General features: G+C 48.7%; 1 protein-coding gene across 4 annotated transcripts in view; it reads left to right on the top strand.

Moving 5' to 3' along the window:
* MTURN (maturin, neural progenitor differentiation regulator homolog) overlaps positions 1-7708 on the top strand; it is a 29251-nt gene extending 21543 nt beyond the window's left edge. Inside the window, exons 3-5 of one of the 4 annotated variants that reach the window (XR_004804547.2) lie at positions 2321-4077; positions 4251-4312; positions 7236-7708. Coding sequence is in view for 1 of the 4 variants with exons in the window: in XM_025464510.3 (XP_025320295.1) it covers positions 2321-2431 (111 nt within the window). In the remaining 3 variants the exon portion in view is untranslated. Of the gene's footprint in view, positions 1-2320 lie in introns of all 4 variants that reach the window. The other 3 variants (XR_003143114.3, XR_004804546.2, XM_025464510.3) reach the window with 3 other exon arrangements.
* The last annotated feature ends 7838 nt before the right edge of the window (positions 7709-15546 follow it).

The raw sequence follows: 15546 nt of genomic DNA on the forward strand, positions 1-15546 counted from the left end.
GCTGATCGACCATTCTCTTTCCCACTGAGCTTTGGAATCCCCAACCCAGGGCTTCAGGCAGCTGCTACCTGTCAGATTTGTTAAGTGAGAGAGAACCCATTGGCCGTTCCTCTTTTAAGGGGTATCCCCCTTCAGTGCAGTGAGGAGTCCCATTTATTATTGTTGAATTAATGCATCTTCTGTGGGCATTTAGGTGATTCTCGGGTTCTCAGTAGGGGCAAAAACATTTCTGTTTCATCAACGATTTAAATATCATCACCCATTCAACGCTTTGACCTTGCTGTGTCACCAAGCAGCTCTTCAAATAAAAATGGAGCATCAGAACACTCACCATCGGTGTTCATTGTAGCCATCTTTTCTCTCTCTTTATTTTTTTACGCATTTTATTTATTTATTCGATAGCGAGAGTGCACAAGCAGGGGGAACGGGAGAGGGAGAAGCAGGTTCCCCACTGAGCAGGGAGCCCGGCGTGGGGCTCAATCCCACAACCCTAGGATCATGACCTGAGCCAAAGGCAGACACTTAACCAACTGAGCCACCCAGGCTCCCTTTTCTCTCTCCTTAGAGGCAAAATTTACATTTTGCTCGTTTCACTGCGATGTGAGAGGGCGACAGCAGCAGGAGAAAGGGGCTTCTCACTTCCCCCAGCATCCTTGCGATTGCCCCACACTGTGCAGGCTGGCGGAGATGCGCCCCTCCTGCTCCACTCCTCCAAGGCAACTGTGGCTCTTTGAGACAGCTGCAGCCCTCCAGGCTCTATGGTGAAAGAGTGTGTCTGCAGCTGGCCACGACCGCCTTGCTAGGCCACATGGATAGATAATATGACCGAGGGCCTGGTAGATGATCTTGAGCTGAGTTCGACCGTAGGGCTGTGTGAGACCTGCAAGAGTCAGGGTTCGAGAACTTCAGGGGAGAGGCATTATTTCCATGGGGATGTATTTCCTCATTTAAGCATTTGGACAAGGGAGGAGGGGAAGAAGGGCCAGGGGTCGCCCGGCACAAGGGAGGCAATGCAAAGTAAGCAGGATGGTCTATCTTATTACAATGGCTTAATGCAGTTAGTTTGGATCATAGGGCCGTTCAGCCAAGTTGCCTGAGAGTGACCAACCAAGAGGGCCACCGTGTGAGAATGTCAGGGCCACGTGTAGACTGTAAATCTCATGGAGGAGCTGTGGGGTGGAAGCACTGTGATCATGGGCAGGGCCCAGGAGTACCCAAGGCCACAGCTTTCTGCCAGCACCAGGGCTTTTCATTCATGTAAATCAGGCCCGGCAGACAGCACTCGGTTTCCAAGCAAAGACCAATCGGTGCTTTAAGGAAATGTTTACCATGTATTTATTGTGAATTTCCCTGATGATAATCATAGAGCATTTGGAAAATACAAAAAGAAAGGAAAAAATTTACCCATCACCACACTAAGACAGTACTCTTAAAATTTGGATGTATTTGATGGAAGTCTTTTTTTCTATGCACTTGTATATAAATTTTAAGAAATCTGTTATCGTGGTAAAGATGCAGTTTTTAACCATGCTCTCTTTACAGGTATGAGCATGTTTTTATATCGTTACTAAAAATACTATCTTAAGTAGGTATATAAGATCCCATCTAACAGATGCACTGTAATTTAACCAAAAAATTAAACATTTCAGTGGTTTTCACATTTTTCTATGTGTGTTATAAATACTAGCAGCACATGGTTTTAGGGAAGAAAATCTAGAGGGTAGATTTTTGATGTATTGATGGAACAGTCAGCATTGTTCATTGTACTACTGCTGACATCCCAGGTGTGTGTGTGTGTGTGTGTGTGCACGTGTGCACGTGTGCGCGCCCACAGATACTATATTATTGTACATTGGTGATGTGTGGTTCCATGTTTTGATACTTAAAAGTAGAGAGTCTCCAGGCTCCTCAAAAAAACCTGACCCTTTGGGCACTGATCCATTGAACGATTGACATTTCATCCAATATGTTTATAAAAATAGTTGTAGGGATGGTTGACTCCAGTGGGAAATCCATAGCTGCTGTGCTAAGTCCTGCTGCTGAATTTAGGGACGCCTGGGTAGCTCAGCGGTTGAGCATCTTCCTTGGGCTCAGGATGTGATCCTCAGGATTTCCTGCATGGAGCATGCTTCTGCCTCTGCCTATGTCTTTGCCTCTCTCTGTGTCTCTCATGGATAAATAAATTAAAAATCTTAAAACAAACAAACAAAAAAACAAAAAACAAAAAAAGTGCTGCTGAATTTGAATCAGATGACTTTGGTCACCTTCCTGCCCGTGGGCCTTTTGGCACTCATGGCTGGTTCTCTTCTCTCTCCTCCAGTTACTGGGGCTTCCGGATGCAGATGATGATGCATTTGAAGAGTACAGTGCAGACGTGGAAGAGGAGGAGCCAGAGGCGGACCACCCCCAAATGGGGGTCAGTCAGCAGTAACCTTGCAAGGGCTCCCGTCTGAGAAGGAGAGTGAACCCCTTGGTACCTGAGGTGGGGTCGCGTGCTCCTGGGTTAGCATTTTGCATTAGCACTTCGAAACAGGACATCTGACTCCCAGCATCCAAATTAGAACTAAGTACCTTTTTATTGACCACAAAATATCTGGGATGAGCTTTGCTCAGAAGTGACCTGAATTTTACTCCCGTTTCAGTGGGTTTCTATGGGGTTGTCTCGGTAGCCTTTGCCATTTTGAATTTAGAGTCCCATTTTGTGGCTGACTGTTCTCTCTTGAGCTTGTGTCGGAGAACTACCATTCGCTGACTCGAATGTAGAGAACTCTGAATGTATTAAGGATATGTTTTGAGTCCTCACAGGTGACATTATGGAGGGAAAGCATGACAGAGAAGAAATGCAGTCTGCACTTTTTACGTACTTTTTAAGTGTCCGTAAGTGAAGGAATTTGCTTATGAAGCATGGGTTTTAATATCTAGTCATTAAACTGCACAAGTGCAAATACAAGGGCAGGAAAGGATAATCACTTAGCTTTGGATGAAGAGGGGAAGAGAGGCAGAGAAGCCTTTGTCGAAGTGTCCTGCCGTTACTGAGTTACCTGGATAGATAGCAACTGGTTCATGGTTAGTAGAAACATTACTTGCATGTTCGGTTATTTTAAAACATGCTAATTCCAAAGCCACTTTTACAATCCAAGAGTGGAAAATATAAATGGGGTGACATAAATTATTGATTTCTTTAAAATGTTTATAAACCGTCCCACATATGAAATGAAACATTTACGTTCTCTCTTTATAACCAGATGGCAACTTGTTAAATCATGAAAACATTCAGAATCCAAGTGCCACTTAAACTTTGAAGCCATAGATAAATTTAATGGGGAAATAAACCAGGATAAAATTTTTTAAGAATATGATGGAATCCTTCTTTACTTTCTTAATTTGTCTTTTGTTCCTAAAAAAAAAAAAAAAAAAAAAAAAAAAGTGGTCAAGAAAAGGATCCCCCACTGTATAATTTATTGAAAGAATTGTCGTCAAGTGCTTCGAGGGATCTAACTGTGGTGAATTTTTAAAGCGATATGAAAGTGGAAATTTTTCAGCCGTGGGTTAGCTTGGTTCAAAGGGGGAAGTTTCAGTGATCCAAAAAAACTAAGACAACTCACAGAAACAGCTACTTAATAATTGGAAACACTGCTGTCATCACTTAGCCAACAAATACTTCTAGGGGAAATCCTTTGTAATGCTAACATGAAATTATTTAAAGTGTTCATTTTCTTGGACCCTTCTGGATCTCTCAGAGCAGAATGCCTCCTTCATAACCCTTGACTAAATGTAGCATCTGGGGTGGGAATGTTTTTAATGTGCATACACACGTTAGGTTATCATAGTTTGGGACTTAAAAAAAAAACAGCAGCAGCAGAGAGCACAGTGTTTCTGGGAGTCTTGTGTATCTTCTAGGCATATCAGTATTAACCTGATTATCTCACCATTCTCTGTCTAATTGATTGGTGCCATGAAGAGCTCGGCTGCTTGCGGTGAAACAGCGTCCTGCAGTTTTAAGTCATGGGCTAACACAATACGGTGGTTTCCATCCATGCTTCAGTACCACGTTTTTCTTTTCTTGGAACAACCCAGGTGAATTTCAAGCAAAAATGACTTTGCTTCCCAGTAGCCCATTCCCACAGCAGACCTCGGTGTCCCATCCAGTGGGGTGAGCACCCGGCCCCGGGTGCTTGAGCGCAGGTTCAAGGTGCGCTGTGTTCTGTAGCTGGCACTCAAGTTTGGTAACCTCTGCTTTAACACAATAGGCCGAAAGAATGACCTCCTGCCACTGAAATGAAGAAGCTTGACTAGCTTGCTCCGTTTGAAGGTAACCTGGAATTTTATACATAGAGGCTGAAAAGCTAGATTTACGTGTGTTTGCAAATGGAACGGATGTTGGTATAAAACGTGTTTTATGAAAAAAGTGTGTAGGCTTTGACCAAATGCATTTGGGCGTATTATCATGTTCACGTTCTGCTCGTAAAACCTGAACTGAGATCCACTCAGCCTTTCGGTGGGCGGAGGAGAGATCTCGTCTGTGTTCTGTCCCAGGGGTGAGGATCACGGTACTGTATGTTACTCATTTTCATGGCAAAAATCCCAGAAGGCATTAGCGAATGGAGCCGTTTCCTCTAAAACTTCCTTTTTATTCTGATCGGGCGCCTCCCCGCCAGCACCTGCTGCCACACGGGCCCGTGCACACGCTCACGCCCACCTGGCCCGTGTTCCGTGCGGGGTCATGTGTGCGGTCAGAGCCGCCTGGTGCCGAGCTCTCCGGGTCGGCAGCGTTGTTATGCAAGCGGTGCCCTGGCTTGACAGGTCCCTGACTTTCACAGACACATAAACCCTTACGAAGAAGGCCGGGTGGCGCCGTGGGAGGAGTTAGGAGAGAGACCTGGGTTCTAGGCCTGGCTCTGCCGGGGACCGTGTGACCCTGGGCAAGTCCCCTAACTCGCCTGAAACAACAGGTGTCAGCCCTTCTTGCTTTAACCGCTGTCATTCCACAGTTGCCCCGTGATGTGCGTGTGTACGCAGAGCAACTCGAGCAAAGTTTCGTCAAGGAAACTTTATTTAGGGAAATAAGAACTAGATTTGGAATCTTGCCGAGATGCTGTCCTGAGGACGCTGGCCACAGGGCTGCCTTAGAATATGTTTCTGTTCATCCGTGAGTGTCCAGACCCCCTGGAGCCTGAGGGGCTGATGGCTTCCCATTCCTTAGACGAGGACAAGGTCAGGCGTCAGATACAGAAACGTGCCCCAGATGTGCAGGCTGTGTCTGCGGAAGGCAGGGCTTTTCCCTGGGCCCTGGCAGACTGTGGCTTTGGAAGTAGAGTAAGTTTTAACATAACCAGGAGGGGAGAATTTGCATGCAGAGCTGGGAGAAAGGGAAAGAGCAGTACTTGGACTTTTTTGCCATGTCATCCAGTAGAGAGGAAGAAAAGTGAGAGAGAAAGAGAGATTGTGTGTGCGTGAGCGTGTGAGCGTGTGCGCGTTGGGGGGATTGACGGCCTGTTGATCACTGTGGGCCAGCTGTGAAGTCCTGCCTGTGATAACCTTACGAAATCTTGAGATCCAGGCTTTGAGTGAATCAGAGACGTTTTTCCTACGGTGGCCTAGTCACTGTCTCTGCCTGACAGTCATCCTGAGCACACTTTGCACCCTTCAGGGAACCGGAGGATGAGTTAGGGAGCCGGGGTGGGAGGTGAGACCCCACACGATGCCTGCCCCCACCCAGGTTCAGTTACGCCCACATCTCCCAGACTCATAGCAGCACATAGGACTTTGGTTTGTTTGTTTGTTTGTTTTTAAATATGACTCGAATATGCAAAGTCTCTTATTTAGGAATTCTCCTTGTGTCCGGTGCCAGAATTAGCTTTCCAGGGTCCTTAAGTGAAAAATCTCTCTCCTCTCGTAGCTACCGTCATTTTTCATGGACAAATGGAAACCTTTTCTCTAGCACAACTACATCTCTAGATATTGTGTCTGTCTCATAAGAGCACAAAGTGTATGGACCTAGGGGAGCTGCGCTTCCAGAGCATCGTCGGAACTTATGTTTTAGAAACCTACCTTGCATATTAAAATTCACAAGTTGGGAAATTGGTATGAACAAATCTGATTTCCCACGGTTCGAGAGGCACATTAGGAATAGGCAGGACTTAATCTGGGGTGGGAGGAAAGGAATAAGGGAGAAGGGGAGAGTTAGGGTCTAATTCTTTTAAAAAAAGAGAAAAAAAAGCTAGAAGACAGGTATCACGTAAGGTACAGGAGAACTGTTTTCGTGGCTATCCCACTAGGAGGTGGCTTTGCTCACAGGGACTGCCTGCATGTTGAGAGGCAAGACCCATGTCGGGGATGACTTTGTGGCTTTACGGATACCCCGCAGCCAAGGAGACAGCATGTGTCCTGCAAATCTGGTGGAGGTTTCCTCGGTAAACCAGCTGCCAGCCAGAGAAGCCCGTCTTCCCAAAGTGCTAACACACCTGTGGGCTCCAGTCACCTTGGGCAGCCCGTGAGCCAGATGTGACCCACATGTGCTTGCTCTCAGCGTGGAGGAGGCCGTGGGTCAGGAATGCCCCCCCCCCCCCGCCCCAGGCCTGGAGAGCAGAGCCCACCTACCCCACGGTGCTTCAGGTTGTAGAAAGAACACAATTAAAACGGCAGCGGATCGCAGATCCCTCTTCCCTATAGCGAGTGTTAACCCCAAAGAGGTGCCACTGCCTATTACTCAGTCTTCAGATTACCAGAGAAGCCTAACGTTTTTTTTTGTTTTTTGTTTTTTGTTTTTTAATGAAACACTAATCCTCTTCCACAAAGATCCAGTTAGTTCTCTCGGTTTGGGGACACCAGGTATGACATGATAGGCTGAAGTCCTTTGGATTTTACACAGAATACCGAAAACTTGCCAGGATGCCAGTAGCCTCTGGTGTTCATGGCAACGTGGTGTCCATGGTAAAATAGCTATACTCACATTCCCCTGGGATTAAGTTGTTAAATAATATGTTGTCTCTGATATTTTTATTTAAATTTGTATTACCAAAATAGAGGGCCCATGAGCATCACCTGTTAGAAACCTCGTTTAAAGCACCGTGTGGCTGGATAGACCCGGGCAGTTGAAAGCGTGCGCCAAGCCACATAAAAATAAACAATTTACTGAGAACTGTATTCCAGTTATTCAGTATCGAGAAAGCAGATAGTCTGTTCTCTGTCAAACTGCCTTTCCCTGTTGTTTTCTTTTGTTTTCGTTTCTGAAGGGTCGTTTTTTTACTCTGAGTACCTTCTGATAGCCAGGCGGGTAAAGACACAGCAGTACTGTGTACACACGTCACCTCTTCAGAGGAGAAGGCAAATGATCAATTCTAGGGAAAATCGGAAACGATCCGTGAGCCAGTCTTCATCTGTGTGTGAGAGCAGAGCTTAGCCATCTACGGGAGAAACAAAATCAAGGAACGGTTTTGGGGTTCTTTTTCCTTAGGCAAAAATGTTTCATGCAGGGTGTGTATGTTTTCTTTGCCTTTATATTTCCTTTCCTAGAAATCTCTTGTAAATGACAAAACTGTGAAATGGGTTGCCAAAAAATTGTTGCCCTTTGTTTTAGATGCCACAAGCAGTGTAAATCCCAAACGGAACCCTGTCCAATCTGCTCCTTCCTCCCTCCCCAGAGAGTGAGGATCTCATCCACCAATGTAATTACCATACGCTTGCTATTAAAGAGCCTTCCAAACTATGGTGATGTTTGCCTCTTTTTTCCCCACCCTTCACAGTGTTTGGTCGAGAGGTCACCTCACACGTCGCAAACGAGGGACAAAGAATGAGGACCACCAGCCAGCATTGTGGTTGCCACAATGGGGCCGGGGAGTGGGGGGATGTTTGCAGGAACCACTGACATGATTCAAATGTTAGCAGTGGATGTGTTTTGAGGCTTTAATATATCTGTTCCGGTGTGGCTGGTGGGTAGTGATTTTCCAGTCTTCCTTGAAACTAGTACTTGAAGTGTGTATACGAGGACCCTATTTTTTTCTATCATAGTGAAGTACCACGTGTACTTTGTGACACCAGTTAGAAACCTGAGGTCACTCTGTGACAACATGATGCTGTTTCCCCACGGCTCTCCTCCCAGTGATTGTTATTCAGTAAACAGTGGCATCCAAGGAGTAAATCAGAAGTCGGTGGTAAGTCCCATTATTTGATTAAGAGCAGTGGAGGTTGCCTTAACAGACACAGCAGAGAGGTGTACGTGTGCGTGTTAGATAACTTCACTGCTGGTTCTCTGGGACACGGCTGTTGTCAAGACACTGCTCCTGGGCCGTGGGCTGTGTGCAAGCGTTCTGAGCCTCGCTCAGGCTTCAGCACGGTGGTGGCAGGATCTTCCCCAGACAAAGCCTTTCTTCTGGGGGAGTTTCTTTGTCACTGTTATTTGATCTCTTGCGCAGATCACCTTTTTAAAATGTAGCCTGGCTCCTTTATCTAAGTGCAGGGGCTCGTGTTAGAAAGATCCACGTTTTCCCCTTTGCGGTGAATCATTCTGCAATCGGTTGGCTGGGAGAAGAGGTTCTAGGCCAGTCTCCTCCCTGACCAGCATATCTCCCCGTCCCCTACCTTTGTTCCTCATCTGTAAAAATAAGAGTATGGACTCACTTCCAAGTTCCCTCCAGGCACTAGCCTTGTGGGAATGTATCTGGTGTTGGCTAGTGGGGCTAGGGAGGGCGGGAAGCAAAGTTTATAGGGAAAATGCTGTCTCGTGGAACCAGGGCTGGGCAGCCAACATTGGCAAAACGGTGTTTCTCTGATTTTGAGCCATCTTCCCTAGGATCCCTTTTAGAAATAAAAACCCCAGTCAAAATAGTGCGTGTGTGTTAGCCCAAATGCTGACATCCTAGAGTACGTTCTCCTGCCTTCCCTTTGTGATCAATGATACGGAAGAAGGAGCTACCATAAAATAGGAAGATTTGTGGTGTTTTGCTTGGGGATATAACAAGCAGTCTCATTTCTTTTAGAAACGAATCTCCACAGGAAAGTCAGGTCAGGTGGGACACTTCATTGTTTTTTAATGTGCATTGTGGACGTCAATGGGTTGAAGTCAAACAGAGTAAACAAAACTAAATCCACTACGCAGTGCTTGGACTCTGCACCGGGACTGGAGCAAGCAGGCTTGTGCCTGTATGGGAGGGGGAGGGGGGTGAGTGGGGGAGGGGGAAGCTGGCACATAGTTCTGCCTGGTGCCCTGCTGAATTGGGGTGAGCGAACATTCCTTTCCCTTTGGCAGGCCTGGCCATCTGTTACTTTGGAAACTCAAGAAATGCATCCTGAAATAGCTGGCAGTGTGCTTTTCCTCTTAGATCCATAGTAGGAAAGTAACTTTGAAATACTGTCTATCTCTGACCCACCTTTTTTCCCCTTTTGGAGCAAAAAACATTGACATTTGTAAAAAATCTGGGCAAGCTGTAGTTAGGCAGCCTAAGAATGAGGTAGGCATTTCCTATTAGGTAACACTTAAAGGAGCAGAGACATTTTCTCCTCCTTATTTTCTAGGAAAATGTGGCAAGCGCACAGATGGAGAAACCGGCCAGTCAAATTGAGTTGGTCCTTTGGGATGCTTTTTAATTGGAAGCCTCTAGAGGTCAGCACTGCATAAAGAAGGGCTTTCTAGTTCTGGGTCACCCAGGTGCCCACTTCTTGGTGCAGCGTTTGGGAGAGGGGGACCAGCAGACCCCCCCAGCATGGGGAAGGAGGCATGAACAGCTCAGCTGTGCACGGGAGAGGATGGCATAGGGTCCTTTCCTTCATACAAAATCCTAACATTTGTCTTGGGTTGTTTTTTTTCCTCTTTCTCATCCATCTTTCTCTACATCTCCCACACCCTGGTATGCACACACTGTCAGCTCAATAAACACGACTTATTGACCAATCGATGAAGCCTGGCATTTAGCTCACTCGGAGGAGGGCTGGGGAGATGCCAGAGAGGAGCTAGACTGCACACTGCGTATTGCTTTGAGCAGGGGGGAGGCCCCTCTGTTCCCAGGCAGGCTGGGCCTTTCTCAGTATCAGCCAGCGGGCTTTGCCAAGCCCTGAAGCTTCCAATCAAGCATCAGGATGGCATGGGCAGTGTTGGGACCCCAGATTTCTGCTTGGAACCCACATCGGGTGCCCGGAGGCTCCCACACCAGGGCTGGGTGGGGAAGCACTTGAGTATCTTAGGAGATCTGGCTAGAACTGGGGTTGTTGGGAGCCGCTAAAAGCTGGTGGGACGGTCCTGGGGGTGGGGCGCTCCAGGGCACGAGATGCAGTGACAGTGTGCTGTGTGCAGTGGTGGCTCAGGCTGCACACACCACGGTAGGCCAGTGGCTCCCAGCGGTGCCCTGGGACACCTAGCGTGACAAGGAACAGGGAAGCCTTTGCTCCTCCACCCCCCTCTCCTGCTCAGGGTTTTATTGTTCCTGCAATAAAGGAACAATACTGCGTTTGGCCTAACTCACCCCAGGCAGCGTTGACAGCTGTCCTTTGCTGGGTGATCTGACTGAGCCTGGGACCCACTCACTGAAAAGGGATGGTGGTGGAAGGGACAATTAACATGTCGCAAGTACAAGGGAAGCCTGACTCCCCCCAGAAACATCTTAACCCTTAGCAGCTTCAACATTCTCACTGCTACCATTAGGTTTTGACAGTGACGTTTCTTTGACCCTGGTAAGTGTGGACAAGGCCCAAGGTCCCCTGATGCCTGGTGTTGGTTGTATTCTGTGCAAGTATGGAACAGCCTGACGACTCCGTAGTCGTCTTGTCGTGAAGCCCACGGTGCTGAGTGAAAACGTCCCAGCTGTGTTTGCCGTTACGTACAAAAATCTGCTTTAACAAACGTTTATAAAATCCCCCTCTAAGTATCAGGCACTGTACTAAATTCCTTTTAACTAACTCCTCATATCCTTCCAACATAAGGTATATGTTACGATTGATAGTCCCGTCCCCTTTTACAGATGAGGAAACTGAGGCACTCAGAAGTTACTTAGAGCTAGTAAGTACTGGGGCTGAGATGTAAACCCAGGCAGTTTGGCTTCCGGGCCCTTTTATTATTATTTTTTTTAAGATTCTATTTATTTATTCATGAGAGACACAGAGAGGGGCAGAGACACAGGCAGAGGGAGAAGCAGGCTCCATGCAGGGAGCCCGATGTGGGACTCGATCCCAGGATCCCCAGCATCACACCCTGGGCTGAAAGCACACGCTCAACCACTGAGTCACCAGGCGTCCCCTGAGCCCTTTTAATCACTCTGCACTGAATAGTGTCATCGGCGTTGGTCTCACCGTGAAGGAAACTTCTGGCTCTTTCTGTTCAGCATGACAGAGGTCCTGCCCTTACACTCCATGCCGTGGACGCTATTCGCTGCCTGTGTCTGTGCACAGGACAGACTAAAGAAAGTTTCTTCGGGTCTTTGCCTTGCCCGGGATCAGGCTGGCCACGCCAAGTGGATTGGGATGAAAACTGGAATGTTCTTTCCAGTATCCACATACTTGCAAAGATTTGAAAGTGATTGAAAGAACTGGAGCAACAGTTCTTCAGTTTCAATGATTGCTGAGATCATTTAGTGCCTGCTAGAATAAGAGAATCTCCAGGCAGGGGCGAGGCTGTGGGAACAGCCAGTATGCCCCTTCTTCTGTACCCTTCTTCCTAGGTCTCACCCCCTGAACAGCCCTTTAGGAGGCCATCACAGACTCTTCTGATAGCAGAAGAGGCTATTTCAGACTCGTGGGCATGCAGGACCTTTTGCCCCATCTTACCCTGCAATAGCCAGGGGCCCAAATCACTCTGGAGTCAGGCCAGGGCCTGAGAGCAGGAATGCTCACCTCGTCCACTCCTATCTGATGCCGGAGGATGGGGTCACCACCACACCCTGGAGACTGGAGGCTCATGTATCTCCCTGAGTCATCCCAACACCCTACCAGCCCACCCTCCAGCCCTTGCCTCTCCCCCCACCCCGCCAAGGCGGCAGCGCACACCTCCATCAACCCCCTGTCACTGCTGCTTGTCTTAGCACAGCTTCTCGAAGAAGGAATGCCCAGCAGTCAAGGAGCACATTTCAAAGGCAAAGTCAATTGGCTTTGAAGCTCATCTGCTTGTTTAGATAACCTCTGCCATGGTTTCCTCCGCTAACGTGGAGAAAGAGGAGCCGGCCAGGTCATAGGCCGTAAGAAATGTTGGTGCCCCAGCTCTGCTTTCCTTGGTTCTGAGATCACAGGTGTTATCACATAGATCCCTCGTGACTGGGACCCTGTGGCCTTGGCGCACCAGCGTGAGTGAATGGGTGAGTGGCCGCAGGGAAAGCATGTTCTACCCCGGGAGGAGTGCTTTTCCATTTTCCAAACGATGCACAGATGAAAGGAAGGAGCGCAGAAAAAGTGAGTCCCTTTAGGGGCGCCCGGGTGGTTCTCAGATTCTGCTCAGGTTGTGATCTCAGGGTCATGGGATTCAGACCCACATCGGGCTCTACACTCACTAGACATTCTCTCTCTCTCTCTCTCTCTCTCTCTCTCTCTCTCTCTCCCTCTGCCCCTCCCCTTGCTTGCACTTGCTCCCCCTCCCCCATAAATAAATAAATCTTAAAACAACAACAACAACAATCCTTTAAATATATCAATTCTCCAAGGAACACAAAGCTGCACAGGTTTGGAAAGAGAAGGACACAGTGTCACAGGGTAGCAAAGCCAAGTTGGTTTTCTGGATCTGGCTCTGCCTTCCCATATGGCCTCGGTCTTTGAAATCTATATTTCTTCTGCTTAGAAGTGTTAAGGGCCACTTCGAGCCTTGAGCTGCAAGGGCAATCAAAATACAAACTGTTGTGAAGAATCAGCTTTAAAACGGGTCTGGGAAGTGTCAGAGTTCACCAGTTTCTGGCTCCAGTATTCCCTGTTATCGGAAGTGTGAATCTAAGAACCAGCAAGGACGTGAGCCACAGCCTCACCCCAAATCTCACTCTGGGATAGGATCTTTCTCTTTCTTTCTTTCTTTTTTTCTTTTTTTTTTTCTTTCTTTCTTTCTTTCTTTCTTTCTTTCTTTCTTTCTTTCTTTCTTTTCTTTCTTTCTTTCTTTCTTCTTTCTCTTTCTTTCTTTCTTTCTTTCTTTCTTTCCTTTCTTTCTTTCTTTTTTTCTTTTTCTTTTTCTTTTTTTCTTTCTTTCATTTTATTTATTTATTCATGAGAAACAGAGAGAGAGGCAGAGACACAGCCAGAGGGAGAAGCAGGCTCCCTGCAGGGAGCCCCATGTGGGACTCGATCCCAGGATCCTGGGATCACGACCTGAGCTGAAGGCAGAAGCTCGACCACTGAGCCACCCAGGTGCCCCCTGGGGTAGGATTTCAAGTTGAATACACCCTTCCTCCAGTGAGGCTAGCGTGGGCTGTGTGGGGGTCGGCCTCTGCCCCCACCCCACTCCGCTGCCCCCCACCCCGGCCTGACATTGAGCACCTTGTAACTTACAGTCCACCTACCCTTGACATGGGGATATACTTTTATATTTACATTCTTCACTAGACACACTATGTCTTCAGAAGCATGTCCTCTGGATTTGCAAGTGGCCTTAGCTCAAACTGGACTCCGAGGAAGAGCCCTGTAGGAAGCACGCCCGCTGGCAGCCCGCGCCAGTTCCCAGCTGGCTTGTGCGGTGGTGGTCACACCGGTGCTCTGGCTGAGGACCTGGGCTATACTTCATGATAGAGCTAAAGTCCCACTCTCTTCTGACGTCCCCTTGCTTCAAAGACTCTTTCTGACCCTGGCCAGCTCCTAAATGACTCCTGCAGCCGCTCACAGGAAGGGCCACGCAGGATGATAGGACCGGTTTGGGGTAAAGCTCTTTGCTGTGCTGGACACATGAACCGGTGCTCGGCTCAGGGTGGGGGAAGCATCATCACACCCAGCCCGCCAGCTTTTGAAAAAGATCTCTTCTCCAGGGCAGCCCGCATGGCTCAGCGGTTTAGCGCCTGCCTTCAGCCCAGGCAGGGCCTGATCCTGGAGCCTGGGATCGAGTCCCACATTGGGCTCCCTGCATGGAGCCTGTGTCTCTGCCTCTCTCTCTCTCTCTCTCTCTCTGTGTGTGTCTCTCATGAATAGCTAAAATCTTTAAAAAAAAAAAAAAAAAGTAAAAGAAAAGAAAAAGATCTCTTCTCCAAAAGCAAGCCCAAAATGTCATCGCACTCGGTGATGAACTCATCAAACACCTCCAGGTCGCTTGCTCTCTTGGGACCTGGGGCCAGCCCTCCGCTTAACGCAGGAGAGCCTATACCCCCCGCGGTGCCCTGCCAACCTTGCTCTGACCCCCTGCTCTTCGGCTCTGGAAGCGCACAAGCAAAACTGGCCCCGGGCCCTGGAAAACCTCGTTCGGGAGCCAGAGCTGGTGAGCCCGCGTGGGGTCGTGACGACACAGCCGCCGGAGCGGGTGCAGGTGCCCTGCCGGCCGCGCGGATCCATCCCCCCGGGCCGGGCGCCTGCTGCTCAGGGAGGGCGGTCCAGATGTGCAGCGGGGCAGGGCAGCTGCCGGGAAACACAATGACCTCGGTCTCTTGGTCTGTCATCGAGACAATGGCACTCTTGTAAATCCTCCAGAAATGGAACTTCTCCTCTGGCGCCGCAGGGCGCTGTGCTCTGGAGCAGTGATGTCATAAGGAGGCAGAAACTAGGGAATTCATGGTCTGGGGCGGGGTGACTAATCCTGTTTCCCCACCTCTGCACATGGACTGATGTCACCCCTTTCTCCCCAAACCACACCAGCCTGGGGGGAGGGGAGAATCACGACTGCAGACAAATTCTCATTTCTCTGACTCTTCTGGCGCTTGCTGTGGGGATTCCCAGTCCTTCTGAGGTTCCTCCCAAATATTCTGGGCTGTTCCTCGGGATGTCTCGTGTAGGGTTCGCAAGCTCCTCTTCAGTGGCACCCAGTGTTCTTTGGGCTTTAACGCACAGCCGTTTCTGCTAATGCTGCAGAGCTTCTAAGTGGTGCCTGGGTCGCCGGGGCCCAGGGACGGGTCCAGGTCTGTCCACCGAAAGTGTCCACCTGTGCCCACCGCCTGCCATCGTTGGCCGCCAGTACGAGGTGGTGAGGCCCTGCGTGTGTGGTCCAGGGTGCGCCCTGGTGACAGCTGGCTTTCAGTTTTCATTTGTCTTTTAATCCGGCCACTCACTAGAGGACCTCGAGTCCAAAATGTTAGATGTTCTGCGTGATGGGCTGAGAATAACCTTTCGCCCACTCTTTCCCAAGGTCACCAGTTTGTGAGCCTGACACGTTTCCTGTGGGTTCAGCCCAAAGAGGCTTGTCAGCCCCTCCTGGAACAGGCTCCTGGCAGGTCTACCTGCCATACCGGTCCTTCCCCCCATTTTTTGTCCAGAAATGACAGAAGCTGGAACTTTCCATCCTCCTGAAATAGGTTGGGTAAGTCCCTGGGGTGACCCCCACAGTGCTGGGTTGGGGTGGGTTAGCCAGGACCAGAAGGCTCAAGGTCCTGGGTGGTTTGAAGTCTTCTTTCTCATATAGGAAGTACTTTACTGAAGACACACACATCAGGTGCCCCCACACTGTAAAAG

The sequence above is a fragment of the Canis lupus genome, chromosome 14 (genome assembly GCF_003254725.2).
Source record: "Canis lupus dingo isolate Sandy chromosome 14, ASM325472v2, whole genome shotgun sequence".
NCBI classification, from domain to species: Eukaryota; Metazoa; Chordata; class Mammalia; order Carnivora; family Canidae; genus Canis; species Canis lupus.